Genomic DNA, 26,412 nt, shown 5'->3' with positions numbered 1-26,412 from the left:
TGGCAGGTGCACAATCTGGGCAATAACCGCACCTGAGCTGCTCTAGTCAAGTTAGAGACCATTCTGATAGTAGTAGTACCGTATTTTCTTTACTCTCATTTCAGGATGTGGGATGGTGCCCTGGCTGTACACAAACCCAGTCAGACACAACACATCCTGTACTGCTGGACAGCATGGCATCGGCTGTCCCATTAGGGAAACACGAATGGTGCTATCTGCATTAGATGTCCACATTCGTGCTTGTTCATCTAATGATAATTACCAGTATTAGAAACCAAAAAAGCTTAATAAAAGGTCCGATGTCTATCACCTGCAACCACCGCACCTCAGGCTGTTTTCTCACAAACTAATCAATCAGACTTGGTACTTGATAGATCTTCCTACTCCAGCCCAAGAAAGAATGCAAGAACAGCCATATTGGCTCAGACCAATGGACCATCTAGCTCCATATACTGTCTTCCAACACTGGCCTGTGCCTGGTGCTCCAGAGTAAATTAACAGAACAGGGCAATTTCGAGCAATCCATCCTCTGACATCCAGTCCCACGTTGTTGGGGTTTGAGACGCACCTGGAGCATGGGCTTGCATCCCTGACCATCCTGGCTAATAGCCACTGACAGACCTATTCTCCATGAACTTTTTGGACCCAGTTATACTTATAAAGGAAATTCTATCATGCTGAAGGAAGTAGTGGTATAGATTCTTTTTTATGAATTAATTTGTGGTTGATTTAAGAACAAGTACAAAAAGGTGAAGACTTACAGCTTGTATATGTTTCTGAACACTGCGTGCTTCACAGGGTCTCCAACAGAATTAGGCAATTATGCAGTTCCACAACTCAAAGCTGCAAGACTAGACAATACAAAACCAGATACTTTGAGGGGGGACCGGATAACAATCTTCAAATATTAAGGGCTGTTGAAAAGAGGACGTGGATCAATTGTTCTCCATGTCCACTGAGGATTGGACAAGTAGTAATAGGCTCAATCTGCAGGAAGGAAGGGTTAGGTAAGATATTAGGGGGAAAAAGCTACAGGAGTAGTTAAGCTCTGGAGTAAGCTGCCAAGGGAGGTCGTAGAATCCCCATCACTCTCCAGCCTATTTTTAAAAAACGACAAACACTTGCCAAGGATGGTAGCAGTTCATTTGGTCCTGCCACAGCACTGGGGGCTGGACTTGGTCACCGCTTGAGGTCTCTTCCAGCCCTACGTTTCTATGATACATAGACATAACACATTAAGTTCATTTCCAAGATATCCCAGCAGAGGACTAGGGGGCAGTGTGTCACTGGAGACATCAATTTTCAGATGAGACATGAAACCAGAGCCCTAACTGCTTGTGAACATTAAAAGATCTCATGTCACTTTTAATAAGAATAGGGTTGTTACTCCTAGGGTCCTAGCCAAATTCCAATTAAGGTGACTACATTCTACCAATATTTAACTTGAAATTTCACCTGGCTACAGGACTCTTCCTCACTTCCTGTGCTAAACAGTTAAGTCAACTTACTGCATATTGCTCAACAGCTGCTGCATGCCACTTCAGAGGTGGCTGTGGTGATTAGAGAGACTGTAAAGTGACTGGGGATCCTTGAAGATGAAAGGTTTCAGAGTAGCAGCCATGTTAGTCTGTATCCGCAAAAAGAAAAGGAGTACTTGTGGCACCTTAGAGACTAACCAATTCATTTGAGCATAAGCTTTCGTGAGCTACAGCTCACTTCATCGGATACACTGAGCTTATGCTGAAATAAATTGGTTAGTCTCTAAGGTGCCACAAGTCCTCCTTTTCTTTTTGGAGATGAAAGATGCAACAAAGATGAAAAGCTGACATTGTCTCTGGTAGCAGTTCCCAGGTTAGACACTGGTATGCTGCTGCTATCTTATGCTGGAAACATTAGTTGGGAAGGCTGGCCTGTAGGTGTGAGGGAGAAGAGAGGACAAGGATCCTTCTACAGACTATATTGCTATGTTGATTGCCTGGAGAATATTTCCAGGGAGTAAGGTACATAGTCAAGCTCTCCTAGAACTATCCTTTTCGGTAAAGCATGCTCCCAAGAAGAGATACCGGTCTGAAAAGAGCAAGATCTTCCTAATGAGAAGAACTGAGGAAATGCCTCCCAAGGAAAATGGTGGAAGTTACATCATAGATTCCAAGGCCAGAAGGGAGCACTGTGATCATCTAGTCTGACCTCCTGTCATGTGGGACATTTAAAACAAGACTGGGCAAAGCACTAAAAAGTGTACTTGCAGGGAGCAACCCTGCACTTGCCCCAGGGTAACACGACCCAGTGAGTCTTTTCCGTCTCTAAAATGAACAGATTCTATTACCTCTTAGCAACCCTGTTTCAAGGACAGAGGATTGGTGTTTTACTGGATGGTAATTCTTCCCTGGTGAAGAAAGTTCGGGAGCAGTTTCATGAACTAGGTGGGGAACTCTCTCCTTCATCCTGTAAAGCAGCAGGTATAGAATCATAGGACTCGAAGGGACCTCGAGAGGTCGTCTAGTCCAGTCTCCTGCACTCATGGCAGGACTATATTATCTAGACCATCCCTGACAGGTGTTTGTCTAACCCGCTCTTAAACATCTCCAATGATGGAGATTCCACAACCTCCCTGGGCAATTTATTCAGGTGCTTAATCACCCTGACAGTTAGGAAGTTCTTCCTAATGTCCATCCTAAACCTCCCTTGCTGCAATTTAGGCCCATTGCTGCTTGTCCTAGCCTGAGAGGTGAAGAACAACAATTTTTCTTCCTCCTCCTTGTACCAACCTTTTATGTACTTCAGAACTTTGTGGAAAGCTCAAGCCCCACAGGAACCTTACAGGTTAATTTTCTGAACAGCCCCCTATTTTCCCTCGCTCTGGATGGATCAGAGTCACCACCACCACAGCATATGCCTCCACTGTACACATTCACAAAAGCCTGTGTGCTTTAGGATGAAGAATTGTTTCTTGATGACACTTATCTATGTTCAGGACTCTAGGATTTTAATATGTATGTATTTCCAAAATACATGGGTCTTTGGTGGTTGCTCTTCAGGTCCTCAGGAGACACAGGGCACTGGGAGGGTTTAGTCCATTTGGTCTTTATAGTCTGGATTTTACGTAAGTTTTCACTTCTAACTGTGAAATCCTTATATGGGCTTTGACTGACAGCTTTTGGAATAAACTGTGGTGCATTTGTACGGGTATTCATGAGCATCTACTTAAAGTGAAGTTCTGCCCTGAAAAGTGACTAAAAACAGGGAGATGTGCTACAAAGGTGGCTCCACAGCCACCCTCCATAGCTGGCAGACATGACCAAAACTGATACACACAAAGAGCCCCATTTTGCCATACTAATGAGAAGATAATGCCACAGTGCTGGTCTATCCGAAGGACAAATGCTACATGCATGGACAATCCCTGGGGAGAGTTGGGAGAAAGACAGTTAGAAATAACAGGGCCATCATGAATGATCTGACAAGCCAAAGAACGTAAGATTTACATGGGGGGACCAATACCAGCAGCTAGAACTAGGTACCATCTTTGTAGGTGATGTGCAAGCTTTGACAGGGAGGTCCTGGACCTCTCCAAAGCAGAAAATGCCACCTCTTGTGGTACTTCTGCAACATGGACAAGTATCTACTAGGTACGGAGAGATCCCCAAGCTCATTTTCATTTGCAGATCAGCCACTGTGAAATTTGAAGCCAGGTTTCCAGAAATGAAGGGCTCAACAAAACTTCATGTCCAGCAGGTAGAACAAAAGAACTGGGAGTCAGGAGAGCGAGGTTCTAGTCCCCGTTCTGCCACTGAGGCAGCTCGATGAAGTCATGTCCCTTCTCTGTGCCTCAGTTTTCTCATGTACCCGCCTCCTAAGTGCTTTGAGATCCGTGGATAAAGAGCACTTAAAGTGCAAAGTATTACTACAGACTGAACTTGCTGTGCCCCTCAAAGCTTCTATAGTAGAGAAACTTGTTCCAGCACCTCAGCAGATGCAGCAGAATGTTCTTTTTAAAAAAAAAAAAAAAAAAAGAGGTGAATTGTAAAGAATTTTTAAATTTGTGAGACTGAGAACATCATGCTGGTGAAAGGTGACAGATCAACAACTCAGGAGACTTAAACACTGTATATATCCCTAGAGCAAGTAGAGCACAAGCTGCCTCCCTGTTTGAGGAGTCCATGCAGACCCCACTACTTGAACGAAGTAGCTGTCTTTACATTGCTCTATCCAGCTACCAGCTTTAGCGTTAATTTTTTCCTAGATCCTTGCTGCTTTGTGCTGTCGACAGCTTGAGGGGATATCTATACATACAGCACTGCAGCTGTACCAACGCAGCTGCAGCGCATCTGGTGAAGACGCCCTATGCCAACAGGAGAGAGAGCTCTCCCATCAGCATAAAAAACCCCACCTCTGCCAGCGGCAGAAGCTGCGTCGGCGGGAAAAGCTCTCCTGCCAAGATAGCGCTGTGCACACAAGCGCGTATGTCAGTGTAACTTACGTCGCTCGGGGGGTGGACTATTCACACCCCTCAGTGACATCAGTTTTGCCGACACAGGTTGTAGTGTAGACATAGCCTTAGTCTCCCCTTAGCCTTCACCAAATACTTGTGCCCTCACAGAAACACTCACTGACGTGCAGTAAAGCCCCGGGCCCTCTCCTCATCCTTCTTCCCTTCTCCCTCAGGGGATGATCTCTGAAGAGGCTTCGTGGCTGAACTGTTTTTGTTAAGTTGATTTCCTAGGTGCAATGTGAGTTGAGAGAGACCTTCGGTTCCATTTGCAGCTTCCATGTACCATAACCATCTTTTCCACCCAAGCCTTTCATGTAGGGCCTTTGAGTGGTGCCCTGCCTCCAGCAACCTAAAAGCCTCTCCAGGTGCAATAGAATTTAGACAGAGAACGGAGAGAAACTGAGCCTCAATGCCACTGCACAGTGACTGGTTTGGTTTTCAGGTGTCTGACAATCACAAATGCTCAGATGGTCAACACATGCAATCGTACACCTAAATGCACATCTCCTTTCCCTTTGCCTTCCTCTCCCACACGCTGCATTGTGCCTTTTATCACGCGGTCTCACTACCTCCAGAACCTCTCCCAACTATACCTAGCACACTCTTCCCGACCACAGCTGTAAAGCTACCTCTCGCCACATCTCCAAATTCCTCCAGAAAAAAAAATTATAAAAAAAAAAAACACCACACACTTTCCGCAGAAAGTCACTCTTCCCAGCTCCTCACCAACAACCCCTGATCCTCTCACCTGAAGTGTTACCCTGTTCACTGTCTTTTTGTTTGTCTAAGATCAGCAGCATCTGCACACACAAATGACAAGTTAGACATGCAGCTGCTCTTTTGCACGTGCAGTGACTGCAATTGTGCATGTAAGCCTAGTAATTCCACATGCAAATTAGGCAACTGCATATGCATTTTCCAGAAAATTCAGGCCTAAGCCATTTTGAGATTGATTCCTGTAGCCAGAGCATAGGCTGTTGTACCCCAACTAGCTAAGTGCGCACACTCCTCACTACCCCATCTCCTCCCACCCACACTTGTTGAAAGCAAGAGTCTTCAAGGGTTGCCGCTGTATAGTAGTTTCCATGTGAGGCTCTCAAGTGCTTTATAAACAAAACTCACACAACCACCCTCCACACCCCTTTGGTAGACATTAAACCAATTTTACAGAGGAGAAAATTGAAAGAAATGTTAAGCAACTTGCCCAAGGCCACACAGAAGTCAGTTGCAGAACCAGGCCTCCCAACTTCCAGTCCAGTACAGGAACCACTAGATCTCATCTGTTCCATGTTCATGCAAGTTAGGTGCAGCCCTCAGGCTCCCGGGCAAGTCGCCAATGCTGCAGTGGGCTGGGTTATCTGAAAGCTCCTACTCTGCAAGGAGGGTCATGGAGACAGCTTTCGGGCCAGAAATGACACAGAGAGCCTGCCCCACTAACTGCCAAATCTCACCACACACAGCAGGTGATCAAACCAGAGAACCACCACCTTACAAAACAGAGAGATGTGACAACGATGTCCATGTGCAGGAGGTCAAATCCTCTAGCAGCTAGATCTAGGGTAAGAGGTGCTTTACAGCTAAATGCTGCTCCACCTAGGGGGCAGTATTCCATTCCACAAACATTTCTTTCTTAAACCTTAATTCCTTTAATAATCCTTTGAGATTGTTTAAATCAACTCACACATACATGCTTTACCCCTGCAGAGATGCAGCTGTCATGTGCACAGTTTCTAACCATGATGCAGTTATCAGGTAGATTTTTCCTGGCTGAGATGAACATCTCATGAGACACACACCGTTTTTTCCCTAATGGAAAGACAGGGATTATACAATCTTACAAAGAATGCTTCTGCCACCTCCTGCTTTCAGACCTTCTTCAAAAGACACTCTCTCTCTGTGAAGCCTATAAACTCTAGCCCACTCAAAGACATGATTGGTTTAAAGGTTAAGCCATCTCTATACTGACCAACGATATTTGAACTCTCCTGACCATTGAGCGAGTTCTCTGTGTTGCAAGTGTCTGTTTAGACTGCAAGATCTTCCATGGAACAGTCCTTGCCCTTTCCCGATCTAGAGAGTGACAAGGTGATGGTGGTGAAGGAGCAAGAGGGACACAATCAAAACGAACAGACATTGACCAGTCACCATTCAGGTTCTTTTCACACCAATAAGGTATCTTAACCCTGGGGAACGTGGGCCCATCAACAGTTCATATACGTTCAGAGACAGGGAATTGATCCTACACATGGAGAAGATAACTCAATGCTGCACACAGATCTATACACAGTGAAAGTTACTTTACGCCACCATCCACAACACTACTGAAAACAATCATTTGCCCAGTAAAAGCTGGTTTTTAACTGAAAGTACAGCAAAACCATCCTAACAGCAAGGGGAAGCTTTAGAGTGGTTGTCAATTAGAGGTGGCCCTGATGGGAGGTTTCACGGTACACATGGGGGCAAGGTCGGGGAATGCAAGGCTCTACAGAAGTGGGACCTGGTGAGAAAGCCCTGAAATGGAGTGAAGGCCTCAAGTCCCATGCCGTCTTTTCTTCTCAACACTGACTCTACAACAGTGATCAGCAGGTTTACTTCACTGAGGAATGAGCAGCTCATTTCCTATTTCCAAGAACCTACTCCTAAAACTGTCCCCCCTCATGCAATATTCCAGCTCTATCACCACATGTCCAAGCTCTTACCTTCTTTGGCTGGGATGTGCATTCTAGAGGCTGGCAGCCTGCATAGCCTGTGCTTGGTGATCTGCACCAGCTCCTTGGGCAGGGTTCTCTTCAATGGTGCAGGTCTTCCCCGCAGGGAGTTTCTTTTCCTGAGAGAGTAGTGGCTTTTCAGGGGCATTGTGGTGAAGGAGTTGCTCTTCTTATCTGTTGGGGAACTGCAAAGAATGCAATGCAGGGAGTTTAAAAATTAATCACAAAGGTATTAAACAGCAACTCCCCAACCCCAGCTATCTGTGCTCTCCTTTCTCCACCAACGCAGCAAGACTGTAGCACAGCTGGGATTAGAACCCAGTTCTCCTGACTCCTTGTTTGATACCTTATCCACTGAACTACGGCGCTTCTCTAGGTAAGAGCAATGCAAATGCCAGGTGAAAGGGCAAATATGACCAACTGCTGGGAAAGCATGAAGAGAGATTGCACTCTGACATCTCAACTCACATCTAGGTATCCCCCATCACTCCCAGTCTCTCCCCTACTATAGCTGTTGGAGGAGGAGGTTCTTAAGAGGGCTGAGAAGATCAGGCCAAGCCAGGCAAAAGAAATAAGCAAGCAGACCTCAAACTCTCCTCACCTCACCCCCCAAACCCCATCTCCTCAGCACCACTCATGTGGAGATATCCTCACCTCTCTCCAGGAGAGGATGCCAAGGCACAGTGGGGAGATTAGTAGAAGACAGATGAAAAGAGAAGCTTGGACATGGGAGTAAGGGCCAGATACCCCCATATTCTAACCTAAGCTCTGTCATTGGCTTATTGCGTGGTCCTGGACAAATCGGTGAAACCAAAATTTCCTGTGATAGCACCTAGCAAGCCCAGTCACAGACCAGGACCCCACTGGGCTACGCGCTGTACACAGAACACAAAGAGGGTCCCTGTTCCAAAGAGCTTACAATGTAAATATTTGAGTATTTGCTCTCATTGACATCAATGGCAAGACTCCTATGGGCTTCAATGAAAGTAGGAACGGGCCCCAGGTGAAGTGCAAAGAAGGTTAGTACCAGCTACAGAACTTCACACAACTAGTAACTTACCAGCAACTCCCCTTTCTCCTGATGATTTTGGTCCGGCTCTTCACTTTATAAGTGGAAAGTGCAGTATCGTTGAAAGAGGACTTCAACCCACCATGACCAATGGATGCGTTGCTTACAGTCTGAAGGCCAAAGTTGGCTCTGGAAACCTGGGAGACTCCAGCCTCCTTTTGTCCCTCAGACTGCCACTTGAATACTGACTTGGAAGTTGAAGAAGGTGGCTGTAGGCTAGATGCTTTCCATTTGTACTTACTAGGAGAGGCATCCAATTTCAAATGCACTCCGGATTTCTTCTGCTTTGCTCCCAAGTCCCCCTTTGGCAGTGGCTTAGCAGTTCTCTCTGCTCCCACAGAAAGCTTCCTAGTGCTTTCAGAAGCTCTAGGGCTGGTCCATCTCTTTACAGCACAGGGCCATTTACTAGGATTTGCTACCCACGTATAGTTAGTTTTCCTGAACTTAGAAGCTTTGCTGGACACTGGCGTTGAGGCAGCTCTTTGGAAACTGGGTAGCTTGTGTGGTATTGCAAACTGGTTCTTCGCTGGGTTTATCCCAGCCTCTGAAGTCACAGCCTGAACTGAGCTTGTGCGCTCCTCAGATTTTCCAAGGGTCTTTGGCTCCTTCAAAGTATCTCTTCCTGCCGTGACTTGCTCTGAGCTACAGTGAGCTGGAACCTGTGCTACTGGCTTCTTCCAGGCTACCAGCCAGCCTGATTCTCGATCAAGAAGAGCTGAAGGCTGCTGAGGCTTGGATTTTAATGCTACGGCACTTTCACAGATAACATCATGTAACTCAGGGGCACTTATAGCCAGTTTCGCAGTCCGAAGTTTGCCCAGTTCCTTTGGATATGCTGGGCTTGCATCATCTCTGCCTCCAGCAACAGCATGCTGGCGCAATGAACTCTGGGAGACAGAGAGAGACGTTTCTTTGTCCTCTTTTTGAGCAACACTTTGAAAGCTAGAACTTTCATGAACCTTTTCAGCTCCTTTTGGAGCAGCTATGGCTACTTTTACCATAGAGGAACCCTGCTGGGATCCCAACTCACTAACGTTTCTATTGTCCAAGGCTGAGCTAGTTCTCTGTGGCAGTTTGACTCCTATGACTATACCACCTGCTGCTAAGCCCACTTGCCTTTCCGAGCCTGTTCCCTGTGGCCCAGGAGGCTGGCTATTCCTTTGGCTCCCAAAAGCCTGAAGTGTGTTAGCAGATGCACTGCTTCCAGGATGATATGTTGGTGCAGGCGGTCTGTTTACAAGGGAGTACTTTTTCCTCCAGGAGTTACCTTGATGTGACTGGAAATCCCTTGGAGCTTGCTGAGAATATCTTGTAGAGAATGCTCCCTGACTGTTGAAGGCAGTCTGCCTGGGATTTCTCCACCTTGGAGTCCTGGAGGGCGAGGGCACTGGGGCATTTCCATGGATGTTTTTATGGTCATTTATGAGACCTGAAGAAAGCAAAACAACCTCTGTTAGTTGCATCTTCCACAACAGTCTTGCAACAGCAAGTTCTGCAAATTGACTGTCTTCACATTGCACTGAAAACACCTGTTCTACATGAGCTCTCATGCTCTGTAGCTTTCAGACATCATCACTAATGCTGCAAGAAAAGCTGAGCTATGTAATGATTACAGATATCTTATTATGGATCTTTACATAGCAATTGAATACTGCATCATCCCACTTTCTCTCCACATTTAGTTCCTCTTATATGCACCAGTCCTGAATCCACTACTCTGATCATTGTTCCTGTAGATCACTTGTGGTAAGGGTGGTGGTAGGAGGGGGGGACAGACAAGAAGGGGAGAAAACTTCCTGCTTATTTCTTTTATAGGTATCTTTTTAGCTCTCACTATTGCATCTCCGAGCCCCTTTATAGTGGAGATTGCCTAGCAACCCTAATCTGATCCTGCTCATATACAGCACAATACAGTCCCCTATAGAGGTGCTTATTATTTGGTTTAGGAAAGGAAGGGTAGACTTATTATTAAAGCAAGAGACTACGAGTCAGGAGGCTTGGGATCTAATCCCAGCTCCACCACTGACTAACAATGAAGTGATTTGCCCAAGTGACTCACTTGCATGTCTCTGTGCCTCAGTTTCCCCGTTAACAATAATATGGATGAATATGCTTACAGGGGGAGAGGGATTGCGAGGCTTGGTAAATATCAATATTTATAAAGCACTTTGTGATCTTCAGATGAAAGGGCTTAACAAAGGACTATATCTGAGCCCTGCATTTTTTCCAGGGATCTCTATGTGCTTTAATGAAGAAAACAAGTTTTTCCTGCTGCCAAAAACTAGACCATATAGCTGCAGAAAGGCAACATAAGCTGACCTGTCAGCTAAACTCCCTGCCCACAAACTGCTCCATTGATGTTGAAATGTATTTCAAAATCCAGCCGCAACAAGACACACATCAAAACACAAAATCCAATTACTTTTTTGGCTGCTCTTCATTCCACCCCCCAGAACCACACTTCGTCTGCATTGCATCTAACAACATTACGAGATCCTCAGAGCAAGGACCAAGTCATCTTACTTGTGTGTACAGCTCCATGCATGCCTGTGGTGGTGCAAAAATAGTCATATGAGATCAGGTGTACCTGGTTGTGTCCATCTCAGACAGTATTGGTATGTCTACACTGCAAAGAAAAAAAACGGGTGGTGCACCGTCTCAGAGCCTGGGGCTAAAAACAACAGTGCAGATTTTCAGGATCAGGCTGGAGCCCAGGCCCTGAGACCCACCCTCCTCACTGGGTTCAGAGTAGCAGCCGTGTTGGTCTGTATCAGCAAAAAGAAGGACTTGGGGCACCTCAGAGACTAACAAATTTATTTGAGCAAAGTGAGCTGTAGCTCACGAAAGCTTATGCCCTAATAAATTTGTTAGTCTCTAAGGTGCCACAAGTCCTCCTCCTCACTGGGTTTCAGAGCCTAAGGGGGAACACTGACATTGCTATTTTTAGCCCTGTAGTATGTTCCCCAGTCAGCTGACCTGGGCACGAAGACTCACTGCCACAGGGTTTGGGGTTTTTCCACTGTCTAGACAAACCCTCAGTCAAAGATAAGAGCTCTGACAGAGGGGAGAGCACAAGTGAATTTCCAGAACCCAAGATGGGGTTTCTAGCACTGAAAGTTAGAAAAATCATCTTGCAACCCACAAAGCAAGGCATCCCTCAGCCCAGGCCCCAGATCTCAGCTGGTGTCTTTCACCAGGAACTAGACAAGGTCACACAAACAGGTCCCAGCTTCTCTGCGAAGGACCCGAGAGACTGGGAGGAGCCTTTTAGGGGTCCCAAGGGAGGCAGGGAAGGTGCCCAGTCTTTGCCCCACAGCTCAGACTGAGGAGCCACACAACCCAATCCCAGCACCAGGGACAAGAAGCTCGGGGAGAAAGAGCCTCGCAGCAAGTCAGCTCCCTCCCTTTACTTCAGCGATCGGGGGTAGCTTGGCCCCTCACACCGCAGTGGGGGTGAGGCGCAGCAGCAGACGGGGGGGGGGGGTAGTCACAGGACCAAGGGGCGGAACACTGGCAGACTTGGGGGGGGGGGCAACCTGGGGTGGGGGCAGCGCAGCAGCAGACGGGGGGGGGGGAGAACCGGGGGTGGGGGCGGCGCAGCAGCAGACGGGGGGGGGGGGGGGAGAGAGTCACAGGACCAGGGGGCAGAACACTGGCAGACTTGGGGGGGGGGGGGTAACCGGGGGTGGGGGCGGCCAGACGGGGGGTGGGGGGGAAGTCACAGGACCAGGAGGCGGAACACTGGCAGCCTTGGGGGGGCGTAACCGGGGGGGGCAGCAGCAGACGGGGAGGGGTCACAGGACCAGGGGGTGGAACACTGGCAGACTTGGGGGGGGTAACCAGGGGTGGGTGCGCAGCAGCAGACGGGGGGGGGGGGGGGGAGTCACAGGACCAGGGGGCGGAACACTGGCAGACTTGGGGGGGGCGGCCTCAGACGGGGGGGGGGATTCACAGGACCAGGAGGCAGAACACTGGCAGACTTGGGGGGGGGGGGTAACCGGAGGGGGGGGGCGCGGCAGCAGACGGGGGGGGGGGGAGGGAGTGACAGGACCAGGGGGCGGAACACTGGCAGACTTGGGGGGGGGGTAACCGGAGGGGGGGGGCGCGGCAGCAGACGGGGGGGGGGGGGGGAGGGAGTGACAGGACCGGGGGCGGAACACTGGCAGACTTGGGGGGGGTAACCGGGGGGGGGGGGGTGCGGCAGCAGACGGGGGGGGGAGGGAGGGAGTGACAGGACCAGGGGGCGGAACACTGGCAGACTTGGGGGGGGGGGTAACCGGGGGGGGGGCGCGGCAGCAGACGGAGGCGGTAACGAACCCGTGGGGGGGGTGGCGCAGCGGCAGTATCGGGCCCGGGTGGGGGGGGGTAGGGGCCCGCGAGGACGGCGCGGCGGGGATGGGGAGGGGCCGCCCTCAGGACACAGCGATTCGGACCCGTTCCGTCGCGGCCGAGCGCCCCTCACCCTGCAGCAGGCGGATCTGACGCCGCAGTTGCTCCTTCTCCTCCATCCCCGCCGCCGGCCGCCCCCTGCTACGTCATCGCTCTGCGCCGCGGCACCGGAGCACCTCCCTCTGGAAACGTCACCAGGCCGCGACGTCCATTAACCGGTCACGTGAGGGAGCCTGATCACGTGACGCCGGAGGCTGCTGCCTTCCGTTCCCCTGGCAACTGGGAACGGGAGGAGAGTTTACCCCTCCTACGGGTCTCCTCCAGCCGGGCCCGCGCTGCTCCAGCTGCCCCCTCCGCGCCAGCCCCTCGTCCCCGAGAGACGGAAAAACCGGCCACGCCCCCCAGGGGCCTGATCCTCCCCCCCCGACCATCCCCCTCCCCCAGCAGAATGACCCTCCCCTGCCCGTCCCTGGTGTCCCCTCCCCGGACTGCCGCTGCCCTGACCCTCCTAGGCCCCCCACCTCCATTGGCCTGACCCTCCTCTTCCCCCTCCCAGGCGCCCTCACCACCACCCTGACTCTTCTCAGGTATCTCCCTCCACACACACTGCCCTGACCCTCCTAGGCCCCCCACCTCCATTGGCTTGACTCTCCTCTTCCCCCTCACCACCACCCTGACTCTTCTCAGGTATCTACCCCGCACACACACTGCCCTGACCCTCCTAGGCCCCCCACCTCCATTGGCCTGACCCTCCTCTTCCCCCTCCCAGGCACCCTCACCACCACCCTGACTCTTCTCAGGTATCTACCCCCCACACACACTGCCCTGACCTTCCTAGGCCCCCCACCTCCATTGGCCTGACCCTCCTCTTCCCCCTCTCTGGCGCCCTCACCACCACCCTGACTCTTCTCAGGAACCCCCCTCCCCCACACTCTCCTGACCCTGCTAGGCCTCCCACCTCCATTGGCCTGACCCTCCTCTTCCCCCTCCCAGGCGCCCTCACCACCACCCTGACTCTTCTCAGGTATCCCCCCCCCTCACTGCCCTGACCCTCCTAGGCCCCCCACCTCCATTGGCTTGACTCTCCTCTTCCCCTTCCAGGCAGCTCCCAGGTGTCCCCACCACCACCCTGACTCTTCTCAGGTATCCTCCCGGTCCCATGGCTTTGACTCTCCTCTTCCCCTCTCAGGCAACCCACCCCCACAGCCCTGACCCTCCTCTTCCCTTTCCAAGTGTTTTCCCACCCCCTGACCCTCCCCCACTCATCCCAGGCACCCAACTACCACTAGCTTGATCCACCTCTTCCCCACCACCCTGGCCCCCACTTGCCCTACCAGGCATCCCTCAGCCTCCTCTTCTCCTTTCAGGCACCCACAACCATCACCACCATCTGCTGCACCAGTAGTGCTTCCAGCCATGTGACGTGCACCTGCTCCTGATAGTTAGGGGATTGGCACACTTAAAGAGAAAACAACCCAGCACCCTCCAATAGAAAAGCTAAGGCAGTAGAAAAACTGGCCAAGTGGGAATTGCTAACATGGAAAAGTAATACAGGATAATATCTAATGTATTTGTAGCTGTCTTTTAATGCAATTGAGTAACTAGAAATAAGGAGGATCTGGCACCATATGAACATACAACTTTCCACAGACCAACAGCAGGTGCTTTATGGACCACAGTTTGAGAACCTCAGTACTAGAAGCCTGACTCAAAGCCCACTGAGGTCAGTAGAAAGAGTTATGTTAATTTCAGTGGGCTTTGGGTCAGACCCTAAATGATGAATTAGGTAAGTATTAGCACTGTTGATTAATTGCAGTTAACTCACGTGATTAACTCAAAAAAATTAATCGGAGAATGGCCCTGCCCTAACTCATCCAGATGTTATGAACACAAATACATTAAAGATTATGAAGCACTCAGTTACTGTGGTAATTGGGACATAGATAGTATTACCAAAATTTTATTTCCCAATTTGACTATTGGTTCTTATAAACTAATCCCTTATTAATATTTTTATTACCATAGTGTCCAGGAACCCTAGTCATGGACCAGAGCCCCACTGTGCTAGACGCTGTACAAAGATGATCCCTGCCCCAAAGAGCTTACAATCTTAGTGTAAAACAAGAGACAATAGATGGAGGCAGACAGATAGGGGAGTACAAAGAAACAACGGGCTAATAATGGTCAACACAGTAGTTAGTGATCTTAGTTTTTTGCAGGCATCGCAACAAAGGAGAGTTTTAAGGGGGTTTTGAAAGTGGATAATGACATAGCTTGATGGATGTTTACGGGCATAGGCGCTGAAGCCATTGGTACTCTGGGTGCTTAGCACCCACCGGCAGCCAAGCTCCCATGCCTCCCCCCCACTCTCATCCACCTGTGGCCTTCACCGATCAACTACTCCTCCTCCCTCCCAGCACCTCCTGCATGCCGCAGAACAGCTGTTCAGCGGTGTACAGGAGGCACTGGGAGGTAAGGGGCAGAACAGGGCGGGGAAGAGGAGGAACTGGGGCAGGAATAGGCAGGGTGGAGGTGCGGCCTTGGGGGAAGAGGTAGAGCAGGGGCGGGAAGGGGTGGACGTTTGGGAGAAGGGGTGGAATTGGGGTGGTGTCTGGGGTTGAGTAGGCATTGAGCACCCCCAGGGAAAATTAGAACCCAGTGCCTGTGTTTATGGGGAGTTCCTCCCAAGCATGAGGGGAAGCACAGGTGAAAGTAGGAAGGGGCTTGTTAGATTTTCAAACAAGTGGGGATGGAGGCTGGCATCCTGGGCTGATCAAAAGCTGAAATAAACCTTTCAATACTGACTGAGAAATGAAGTTGCAGATAGGCCACAAAGGGCCTTGAAGTAAAGACAAGTAGCTTATATTTGATACAGTAGAGAAAGGGGAGCCAGAGGAAGGATGTACAGAGAGGAGTGACGTGGTCAGAGCGACAAGCTAGGAAAATGATCATTGCAGCTGCGTCCTGAATGGCTATGAGTGAGGCAAGGTTGCATTTGGCAAGGCCGCATCTTAAAGATGTCATGAAAGAAGAATCAGCAAGTATTAAACATAGCCTGGATATGAAAACCTGGAGAGATGTTCAGGTTGAAGATAATGCCCAGGTTACAGGCCTGAGTGACAGGCAGGATGGTGGTGGTGTTCACAGTGATCAAGAAGGGAAGTAGTGGGGTGAGCTGGGAATAAGAGCTTTGTTTTTAACCAGGTTAAACATGGGGTGATGGCTAGACATCCAAGAGGAGATGCCAGAGAGACCAGCTGACCTTTTAGTTTGGACAGAAGAAGGCAGGTCCGATGAAGAGAGGTAGATCTGGGACTCATCAGCATAAAGATGGTAGTTTAATTTCTGTTTCTGAATGGGACTGCCCAGAGTTAAGGAGTAGAGGGAGAAGAGAGAGGGACCAAGGACAGAGCCCTGTGGAATTTCCCTGCAGAAAGTTGGAGGGTGGAATGTGGAGGATCCTCTGAAGGACACACTGAAGGAGCAGTACGTCAGACGGCTGAAGCTATGGCTGAAGTTTTCCAGAGTAGACCCGCTTTGAGTTAGGTTGCATAACATGGCAGTTGAACTACAGGAAGCCAGTCTATACAAGAGCTCCACTGACGGTAGTGACAGTGGGAAATGTTAACCTTTTAATTGTAACGCATTCAAATGTCACTAAATAAAGACATTTCTGCAGCTTAACAAATGAGGCAAGTGGAAAGAGTTTTAGGGCCCTCCCCTGAAAGGTAGGAACAGCATATAGGCTTTGTCAACTAGGTTAAAAAAAACACCTGACTTGAAGAGGTAGAAGAGCCTGTGGTACGTGAACATACCGCTCAGTGTTGGTATGTTGTTGAATGTGGATTTTCTTCAAAGAAAATGTTGTCTGCTGTTAACAACCCATCAGATTTGAAAAAGCCCTTTATTAGCCCTTGAGTAACTTTATTCACTGTGCTGTGACCCCAAACTGTCAGTGAGTTGGCTGGGTTTGCACTGGTTGTGAATCCCCTCTGTTGGGAGTCCCTTCTCCACCTCAGATATAGCTTTGCGCAGTAAATGTGTGTTTCATATCAAGACTGACTGCCTTTCTGGAAGATGCTTTAGTGAAACACAAGGTACTGAGTTCAATACAGGAGTAATAGGATGAAATTCTCTGGCCTGTGTTATACAGGAGGTCAGACTAGATGATCTAATGGTACCTTCTGGCCTTTACCTCTGTGAAGCTATATGAAACAATTCCTCTGTGTCTCAATTTCCTATCAGCAAAATCGGGATAATAGCAGCATCCTACCTCCCAGGGGTGTTGTGAAGATAAATATGTTAGAGTGTGAGGTGTACAAATACTACAGCAAGGGGGCATGTAACAGGGTGGCTTGCCTGTGGGGTGGAGAGCCTGAGACTAAGCCAGCCCTGATTATAGGACAAGCCTCACCTGTGAGGAATCAGAAGCTTCCTGTATGAAAGGAGCTGGGTTTATGTGTTGGTAGGGCCTGTCTGGGGAAAGAGCTGGTGGGAGGAGACTGTAGGGCACAAGAAGGCTCCTGCAGGGCCCTGAGTAAGCAGTGGGATAGCACAGAGCAGGAAAAGAAAAGCTCTTCAGGCCGTGACTAACCGGGGAAGTGCCTGGGAGACCCAGAGGGGAAGTAACGAGACAAAGTCGGAAGTGACCCCCAGGAAGACCGCAGTATGGGTAAGGGAGCCGATCTAGCTGTGCAGTACAGGGCCCTGGGCTGCAAGGGTGGGACTGGGTTCCCCTACAAGCCCTGCACAAAGGTTGTTGAGCTCAGCAAGGAGCAGCAGGATGAACTGAGGACTGGCTGAAGAAGAGTGTCCGAGAAGGGACATGGCTTTTTGTTTTCGTTGAAGAGAGAGTTTTGGACTCTTAAGAACGTAAGTATGGCCATACCAGGCCAGACCAATGGTCCATCCAGCCCAGTATCCTGTCTTCCAACAGTGGCCAATGCCAGGTGCTTTAGAGGGACTGAACAGAACAGGGCAATTATCGAGTGATCCATCCCCTGTTGTCCAGTCCCAGCTTCTGGCTTCCGGGCACCCTGAGCATGGGATTACATCCCTGACTATCTTGGGCACTAGCTATTAATGGACTCTATTCTCCATTAACTTGTCTAACCCTTTTTTGTACCCAGTTATACTTTTGGCCTTCACAATATACCCTGGCAATGAGTATCCACAGATTGCCTGTGCATTGTGTGAAGAAGTACCTCCTTGTTGTTTTAAACCTGCTGCCTATTAATTACATTGGGTGACCCCTGGTTCTTGAGTTATGTGAATAAATAACATTGCCTTAGTCACTTTCTCCACACCATTCATGATTTTTATAGACCTCGATCATATCAATTTAGTATGTCTCTCTTTGAAGCTGAACAGTCCTAGTCTTTTTATTCTCTCTTCAAACGGAAGCTGTTCCAGACCCCATATCATTTTTGTTGCCCTTCTCTGTACATTTTCCAATTCTAATGTATCTTTTTTGAGAGGGGGTGACTAGAACTGTATGCAGTATTCAAGGTGTGAGCATACCATGGATATATAGAGAGGCATTATGATATTTTTCTGTCTTTTATTATCAATCCCCTTCCTAATGGTTTCTAACATTCTGTTTGCTTTTTTGACCGTCACTGCACATGGAATGGATGTTTTCAGAGAACTATCCACAATGACTCCAAGATCTCTCTCTTGAGTGGTAACAGCTAATTTAGATGCCATCATTTTGTATGTATAGTTGAGATTATATTTTCCAATGTGCATTACTTTGTATTTATCAACACTGAATTTCATCTGCCATTTTACTGCCCAGTCACCTAAGGCTGCGAGTCTTTCACAGAGGTCATGGTGTCTGCCGGAGCGCTCCCCCGACCCCCAACCACATGCAGCCTCCTGGAGTCCCCCAGAGCCCATAAGATTTAGTCAGGGGTATTTATAGTACAAGTCATGGACAGGTCAGGGGCCATGATTTTTTGTTTATTACCTGTGATCTATCCATGACTTACTAAAAATACCTGTGACTAAATCGTAGCTTTACCAGTCACCCACTTCAGTGACAGGTTTCAGAGTAGCAGCCATGTTAGTCTGTATCCGCAAAAAGAAAAGGAGTACTTGTGGCACCTTAGAGACTAACAAATTTATTTGAGCATAAGCGTTCGTGAGCTACAACTCACTTCTCTTCGCAGTCCATTTTGGATTTAACTGTCTTGAGTAATTTAGTATTGTGTGCAAACTTTGCTACCAAACTGCTTACCCCTTTTTCCAGATCATTTATGAATATGTTGAACAGCACTCGTGCTAGTACAGATCCCTGGGGGACGTAGCTATTTACTTGTCTCCACTGTGAAAACTGACTGATTATTCCTACCCTTTGTTTCCTATCTTTTAACCAGTTACTGATCCATGATAGGACCTTCCCTCTTATCTCAGCACACCTTACTTTGCTTAAGAGCCTTTTGGTGAGGGACCTTGTCAAAGACTTTCTGAAAGTCCAAGTGCACCATATCCACTAGATCACTCTTGTCCACATTCTTGTTGGCACCCTCAAAGAATTCTAACAGATTAGTGAGGCATGATTTCCGTTTATAAATGCTACATTGACTCTTTCCCAACATATCATGTTCATCTATGTGTCTGATAATTCTGTTCTTTACTATAGTTTCAACCAATTTGCCTGGTATTGAAGTTAGGCTTACCACCCTGTAATTGCCAGGATCACCTCAGGAGCCTTTTTAAAAAATTGGCATCACATTAGCTATCCTCCAGTCATTTGATATGGAAGCTGATTTAAGTGAGAGGTTACATATCACAGTTAGTTCTGCAATTTCATCCTTCAGAACTCCTGGATGATTGACTAGGGGTCACCAAATGAAATTAATAGGCAGCAGGATTAAAACAAACAAAAGGAAGTAGTTCCTCACACAATGCACAGTCAACCTGTGGAACACTTTGCCAGAGGATGTTGTGAAGGCCAAGACAGGTTTCAAAAAAGAACTGGATAAATTTAAGGAGGATAGGTCCATTCATGGCTATTAGCCAGGATGGGCAGGGATGGTGTTTCTAGCCTCTGTTTGCCAGAAGCTGGGAATAGGCAACAGAGGATGGATCACTCAATGATTCCCTGATCTGTTCATTCCCTCTGGGGCACCTGGCATTGGCCACTGTTGGAAGACAAAATACTGGGCTAGATGGACCTTTGGTCTGACCCAGTATGGCCGTTCTTATGTTCTTATGAATACCATCTTGTCCTGGTGACTTATTATGGTTTAATTTATCTGTTTCAAAACCTCTTCTAATGACACTTCAATCTGGGACAGTTCCTCCGATTGTCACCTAAAAAGAATGGCTCAGGTGTGGGAATTTCCCTCACATTCTCTGCAGTGAAGAGTGATGCAAATAATTCATTTATCTTCTCCATAATGGCCATGTTTTCCTTGAATGCTCTTTTAGCACCTCAGTTGTCCAGTCACCCCACTGATTGATTGGTGGGCTTCCTGCTTCTGATGTACTTAAAAAAAATTTTGCTGTTAGAATGTTTGTCTTTTGCTAGTTGCTTTTCAGATTTTTTGCAGACCTGATTATACTTCTACACCTGACTTGCCAGAATTTATGTTCCTTTCTATTTTCCCCAGCAGGATTTGACTTCCAGTTTTTAAAAGATCTCTTTTTGTCTCTGACCACCTCCTTTACTCTGTTGCTTAGCCATGGTGCCATTTTTTGGTCCTCTCACTATTTTTCATTATTTGGAGTATATGTTTAGTTTGAGCCTCTATTCTGGTATTTTTAAAATTTTCATGAAGTGTGCAGGTATTTCACTCTTGTGACTGTTCCTTATAATTTCTGTTTAACTAGACTCCTAATTTTTGGGTAGTTCCCCTTTTTTGAAGTTGAAAGGGACAACTTCTTGGTTAGGACATCTGGGACCCCAAAAGGGGTGGGCTAAAGACAGTGAACCAGGTGGTGGACCAAATAACCAGGCAGAGAAACCTCCACAGTGCCAGGGGCAATAGGCCAGCAAGAGAGGTGAGACACCACATGTGGTCATGAGGGAGTGCCTAGCAGTGAGTGAATTCTGTTAAAGGGTCATGTAAGTATCTAAGATAGATAGCGTATACCTTACAGATTTCTCCTATTGTTGAGGGCAAAGTACAGACCCAAGGGATGCTGCACCATTAAAATAAACTCCTTTTCCCTTTGCTGAGTTAGTGCCAAATGCCAAATGTTCAGCAGTCTTGCTTGACGTGTGTTAAAAAAACACATTTGTAAACCACAAAGTATTCCTGACACTTGTTCTTTGATAATTACACTGCAGTTGCATGACACTTGTTTGTGAGTCTAATTTAATTAAAGAAACAGTAAAAAGCAAATACAAGATTTTGATGCTGGATTGGCAGGGAGTCTGTATGTGAGAACATGCCCCAGGGAGGATGGCACACTTAAGAGAAATTAAATTGTCTCATTCTGCCTAGAACAAACCTTGTGCTAATCCCTCTAATGGGTTTAAACGTCACTAGAACTATGTATCTAGTGACAAGCGTGCAATAGGACCCAATTAAGTTACTCACACATTTGAAATCATAGCTTTATCAGCTTTGGTTTAGTAAGGAGTCTCTTGGTGGCTTACAGGAAACTTGCTGAGAAGAGCTAAAATGTTCAACTTAGTTAAGCGCTGAGCCAGCAGATTGCAGAGAACTGATGATAGTATGAGTGGGAGTAGCTAGCATTTCCTGCTGGCTGCTCACAGAATTTGGCTTCCAAAGGAGAATGCACAGGGATCTTCTAGGAACCTTTTACCTTTCAATATTACTTATAATAAGCATCACTCTAACAGGTGTTTTCCACCAACCTAGAGTCCTAATATTAATAGCAATAAGAGCATAATTGTTTTACTGCATAGCAAATGCCAATTAATGACCAGATCTATTTAGGTATTTATACCATGTGCATCACTATATTGCCTGTGCACCATATATATTTCCAAAATCCAGCAGGTGTCTAAGTCTTTAGTTTCAGAGTGGTAGCCGTGTTAGTCTGTATCAGCAAAAACAATAAGGAGTACTTGTGGCACCTTAGAGACTAATAAATTTATGTGGGCATAAGCTTTCGTGGGCTAAAACCCATTTCATCAGATGCATGGAGTGGAAACTATAGTAGGAAGATATATAAATAACAGTACATGAAAAGATGGGAGTTGCCTTACCAAGTGAGGGGTGTCAGTTCTAATGAGACAATTCAATTAAAGTGGGCTATTATCAACAGGACGCAAAATCACTTTTGTAGTAATAACCAGGGTGGCTCATTTCAGACAGATGACAAGAAGATGTGAGTAACAGTAGGGGGAAATTAGCATGGTGAAATTAGTTTTTGTAGCGACCCATCCACTCCCAGTCTTTATTCAGGCCTAATTTGATGGTGTCCAGTTTTCAAATTAATTCCAGTTCTGCAGTTTCTCATTGGAGTCTGTTTTTGAGGTTTTTTGTTGAAGAATTGCTACTTTTAAGTCTGTTATTGAGTGTCCAGGGAGGTTGAAGTGTTCTCCGACTGGTTTTTGAATGTTATAATTCTTGATGTCTGATTTGTGTCCATTTATTCTTTTGCATAGAGGCTGTCCGGTTTGGACAATGTACCTGGCAGGGGGGCACCCCCTACTTGGTAAGACAACTCCCATCTTTTCATGTACTGTTATATCTTCCTACTGTATTTTCTACTCCATGCATCTGATGAAGTGGGTTTTAGCCCACAAAAGCTTATGTCCAAATAAATTTGTTCGTCTCTAAGGTGCCACAAGTACTTCTCGTTGTTTAAGTCTTTAGTTGTTGCACTTCTTTTTGCAGTTGGAAGGATAGAAAGGTTTTCTTTATGTCATGGGAAAGACTTGCTTAAGAGAAGTGTCTTGCACTGGGATTGAAGGGAGTATTGGAATCTGTGGTCATTCTAATTTCCTGTAAAAGGGAGATTTATGGCAACTAAGAAGGCTCTGCCTCCCACTCTGACCAGTCTCAATTGTCATTCATAGATCCACAGTCCGTGAAGAAAGCAGCTATGGTGGAAGGTCCTGGTCATGGAGAGAAAGGTAGTTCCCTGCACTATGTGGGCCCAACCTACTGAGTGTTTTGATTATTAAAACCAGCACCTTGAATATGATCTGCAGCCCAATGGGGGCCAGGGTAGCTACTGGAGCAATGCAGGGCTAATGGAGCTCATGTTGACCTGTATTGACTAGGAAATGAACTGCAGCATGCAGAACGAGACAGAGGTTTTTCAAGGCCTATGGTTTTCATTCCCAGGTACAATGTGTTACAGTAATCAAGCCTGGAAGATATGAATACATGAGTCACTGGAGCCAAACCTGCACTTATCTGGATGGGATGCAGTCTCCTGGCCAGCTAGAGATGGAAGAAGGTATTTATGATAGCTGTTGCTAGTAATGATCCAACCAGTTGATCAAATTCGGTGATGAATCTTGGTCACATGCCACCTGAGGCACGTTGCGCATATGCTAAGAAGAAGAGTAGGATAAGAACATATTTTAAATACTCAGAGTGCTCAGAACTACAACTGCTGGCTCAATATAAAACACTAGTAAGATAAAGAAGGTGGCGAGGATGGATTTGAAGGCGGAGAGTGAGACTGCATGGTACATGGGACGAGGAAGGAGATTCCAAGGAAATGAACCAGTGTCAGTGTTGGCAGAGAGCTGTCTGGGGAAGGAACTGAAGGGAGGGCCAAAGTGCAACATGTTGGCAGAACACTGAGTGCAATTTAAGAGAGGTACTGGAAGAGATGAGACAAGATGTAGGCTGGGCTGGGGTGGAGTTGTGCATGAAAGTGAGGATGAGGCATTGGGGTATGATAAGGAAAGAGACAGAAGCCAATTCAAAGCTTCAGGAGGAGGTGAGATATGGCTGGGCCAACGAACAGGAAAGGAAGATAGCAACATGCTAGATATGGGGATATGATGTGAGAACTGGGGAAGGCAGCGAAAAGGAGGAGGTTGACGCAGGCAAGGCAAGAAGTGATCAGGTATGGACAGAGACATACACAGGTGAAGTGACTTGTTTATGGTCATGCAGCAAGTCAGTGGTAGATCCCGGAATAGAACCCAGCTCTTAGGACTCCCTGTAGGAACAAATTAATACCAGTTAGAGGGGTCCAACCCTGAGAGTGCCATCAGGCCATTCAGCAAGCTGTTGGGAGGCAGCATGTTCCAGTGGATAGGGCACTAGACTGGGACTCAGGAGACTAGAATGCTAGTTCCAATTCTACCACTAACTTGCTTTGTGTCGTTTGGCCAGTCACTTCACGGTTCAGTTCTCATCTTCCCCCTTTGTCTCTGACTATACACGGGGACTGTCTTTGCATTGCCCCACCATGGGGCCCTGATCTTGGCTGGGGAGCTCCTGTTATTGATTAGCATTGCAGTGAGTCAATGCTGTACTTGGTCCCCGGACTGAGAGAGGAGCCCTGAAGAGCCTGACGTTTATTTACTACTAAAAAAAAGTTGTATCTGTTCTGAAAACTTCTGCTCTTCTTACTCTAAAAAAAAATAGGACTCCCAAGGGCAAATTAACTTCAGAATTGTATTTTTCCTGATAACAGCAAGGCTCGGGAGTACCTGCCTGAGGGAGCGAGATGTCTCTTGGGTTATATAGAAAATGGAGAGAAAAATGTCAGTTACAGGAAGAGAAGCTGCAGCGTAACCCTACAGGAAGAGCCACTTTCATTTATCAAATGAGCATCACTTTTCTATTCTAATTCCTGCTTCTTGGCCTCATTCTTGCCTGAGTTTAGTGCCATCGCTCTGCTAGCGATGGCATTGCACGCAGACCTATACAAATGTGTTTGGGAGGGAAACACTCGGAGGAAATGGGAGAGCGCGTTCAAAGCCATTTTAGTGACCTTCCCGTAATTCACAGTGACGATGATTATTTTTAGAAGTTCTTAAAGGAGAAAAGACAACGCCTTTGAGAGTTCTTCAGCTCTCATCAACGAAGCAAGGTTGGTCTAAGTCAGTACTGAGATGGCAGCTATCCAAAGAGGGACTTCAGAAAATAGTGGGAACATAAAGTCATAACTCTGCTAGACAACAAAAACCATGGACTTCACAGGGACACTAATTTTATGGCTCATTGCACCAATTTGTAACACGCCACACTGCCTGCTGCCCTTAATGGCTCACTTCAAACTCCTTATGCATAACAGCCTAACCCCAAATGGCCCACTTCATTTCAAGTGACCACCACCCAGGTTACCCCTTCTGCTTAACAATCTGTCTCAACCTGTGCTTAGCTCAGACACTCTGCTTCCTTGTCCAGACAGGAAGAAGAGCTGCGTGTAGCTTGAAAGTTTGTACTTTCCACCTTGTCTCTCGCATAGTAACTCACTGACAAGTGTTAATGAATGTAAGAGGAACTAAGGAGTTAGCCTATGTAAAACATGACACCCTGAAATTAGTGGGGTGTGGATGTACAGATAAGGAAAAGGAGCTGAAACCATTATGCATAAGCATAAAGTACAGGGGATGTCAGAGTAATGTACTATAAAAGTTGAGTCCTGGCCTGTGTTGTCTTGTGGGAAGGAGAAGCCAGGATGACAGCCACTGGTGGTGATGATGACAACAATGATTGACACCTCAGGGTCCCTACCAGGAAGTGTAAGTGATGCCAGGATTAGGACTACACATGCTGTGTTACCCCTTTCTTTCCTGCTGTATTGCAGTATTTTTGATATAGTTTATCTGTTTAGTAAAATTCTTAATAAAAGGATACTTGAGAACTTGTAGGTACATCAGTTGTGGTCATGGTCCCTCATGTGCTTCTGGAGTCTCTGAAGCTGATGATGCTCACGCGACTAATCCTGCTACTGTAGTTGTGTGATGTCCCAGATCTTGAACCCAGGCTTGGGAGTCCCTAAACAGCTGCTGCACCCTGGCCTCCACCCAATGTCTACTGAAACCTGATGGGCTGCGAAGCTAGTAAGACTATTGCCCCAGCCAAGACACCACCCACACGAACTCTGACTGGAAGATCATCCAGCTCCGCCGATTGGGCCAACTATGCTATTTAAAACAGAAGGAGGAACAGGAATTTTGTCTGAGCAACAAGGTGGTTTTCTGTTGTGGTTGCAGAATACAGGCACAAGCAGGGTCCAATGCAACCAACCCTGTTCATGATTCCTGCTTGCCTCCTGCCTCACCCCTGCCTTCGCTCCTGTTCCCACCATCCTCCTGCTTTATGCTTCATCTTTGTCTATCCTCCTGCCCTTACACCTCACTTCCAATTCTCAATGACCAGTCCTGACTCCGACCCCATCCTCCAACTTCTGACTCTGGCTTGACCTTGTCTCTGGCATTTGGCATCTGATCTCAGCTCTGAATTCACAGCTTCAATTCCTGGTTCTGACTCTGGCTTGACCCCTGGCTCTGGTAACTGGCAGCTGACTCTAGTGCTGACCCTTGGCTTTGTTCCACAACTGGGATGCCTGCTCCACCCGCTAGACTTGACTGGTGCTCTGACTACTAGGCCAGACTGCCTACATCTCGGTCCATAACAAGTTGTGTAGGAAGCTGAACTTTTAACCCAGGTGACTCTGATCTAATATAAAGCCAATCTATCCATAATCAATATATTAATCCAGAAATTAATAGACTACAGTGGTCTACTAAAGGAAAAAAGCCACCAGGGAATCTTTCTTTCTTTAAAGAGTATGTCTGCAAGTGGGAATGCTTATGGGAGTGCCTCTCTTGCCAAACCTCTCTCCTTGAGCTTGTG

At 47.4% G+C, this 26,412-nt stretch overlaps 1 protein-coding gene and 1 long non-coding RNA gene across 7 annotated transcripts in view; one reads left to right on the top strand and one right to left on the bottom strand.

Annotated features, from left to right (window-relative positions):
• ZC3H3 (zinc finger CCCH-type containing 3) overlaps positions 1-12,932 on the bottom strand; it is a 340,425-nt gene extending 327,493 nt beyond the window's left edge. For 3 of the 5 annotated variants that reach the window (XR_006288332.1, XM_037891897.2, XM_043538979.1), the window contains exons 1-4: positions 12,732-12,792; positions 10,793-10,816; positions 8,261-9,698; positions 7,192-7,385 (exon numbers count right to left, since the gene is read on the bottom strand). Coding sequence is in view for 4 of the 5 variants with exons in the window: in XM_037891897.2 (XP_037747825.1) it covers positions 7,192-7,385; positions 8,261-9,698; positions 10,793-10,816; positions 12,732-12,777 (1,702 nt within the window). In the remaining variant the exon portion in view is untranslated. Of the gene's footprint in view, positions 1-7,191; positions 7,386-8,260; positions 9,699-10,792; positions 10,896-12,731 lie in introns of all 5 variants that reach the window. The other 2 variants (XM_043538978.1, XM_043538977.1) reach the window with 2 other exon arrangements.
• Positions 12,933-17,206: 4,274 nt separating this feature from the next.
• LOC122464377 lies at positions 17,207-24,744 on the top strand. Of its 2 annotated transcripts, XR_006288333.1 has the most exons (5): positions 17,207-17,330; positions 22,245-22,294; positions 22,659-22,715; positions 22,930-23,044; positions 24,578-24,744. It is a non-coding gene; the product is annotated as an uncharacterized LOC122464377 (long non-coding RNA). The 2 variants fall into 2 exon arrangements; XR_006288334.1 differs by lacking the exon at positions 17,207-17,330 and having other exon boundaries at positions 22,132-22,294.
• Positions 24,745-26,412: the final 1,668 nt, after the last annotated feature.

Source organism: Chelonia mydas, chromosome 2 (genome assembly GCF_015237465.2).
Source record: "Chelonia mydas isolate rCheMyd1 chromosome 2, rCheMyd1.pri.v2, whole genome shotgun sequence".
In the NCBI taxonomy this organism is placed as follows: Eukaryota; Metazoa; Chordata; order Testudines; family Cheloniidae; genus Chelonia; species Chelonia mydas.
This window is presented reverse-complemented; position numbering and strand designations above follow the sequence as displayed.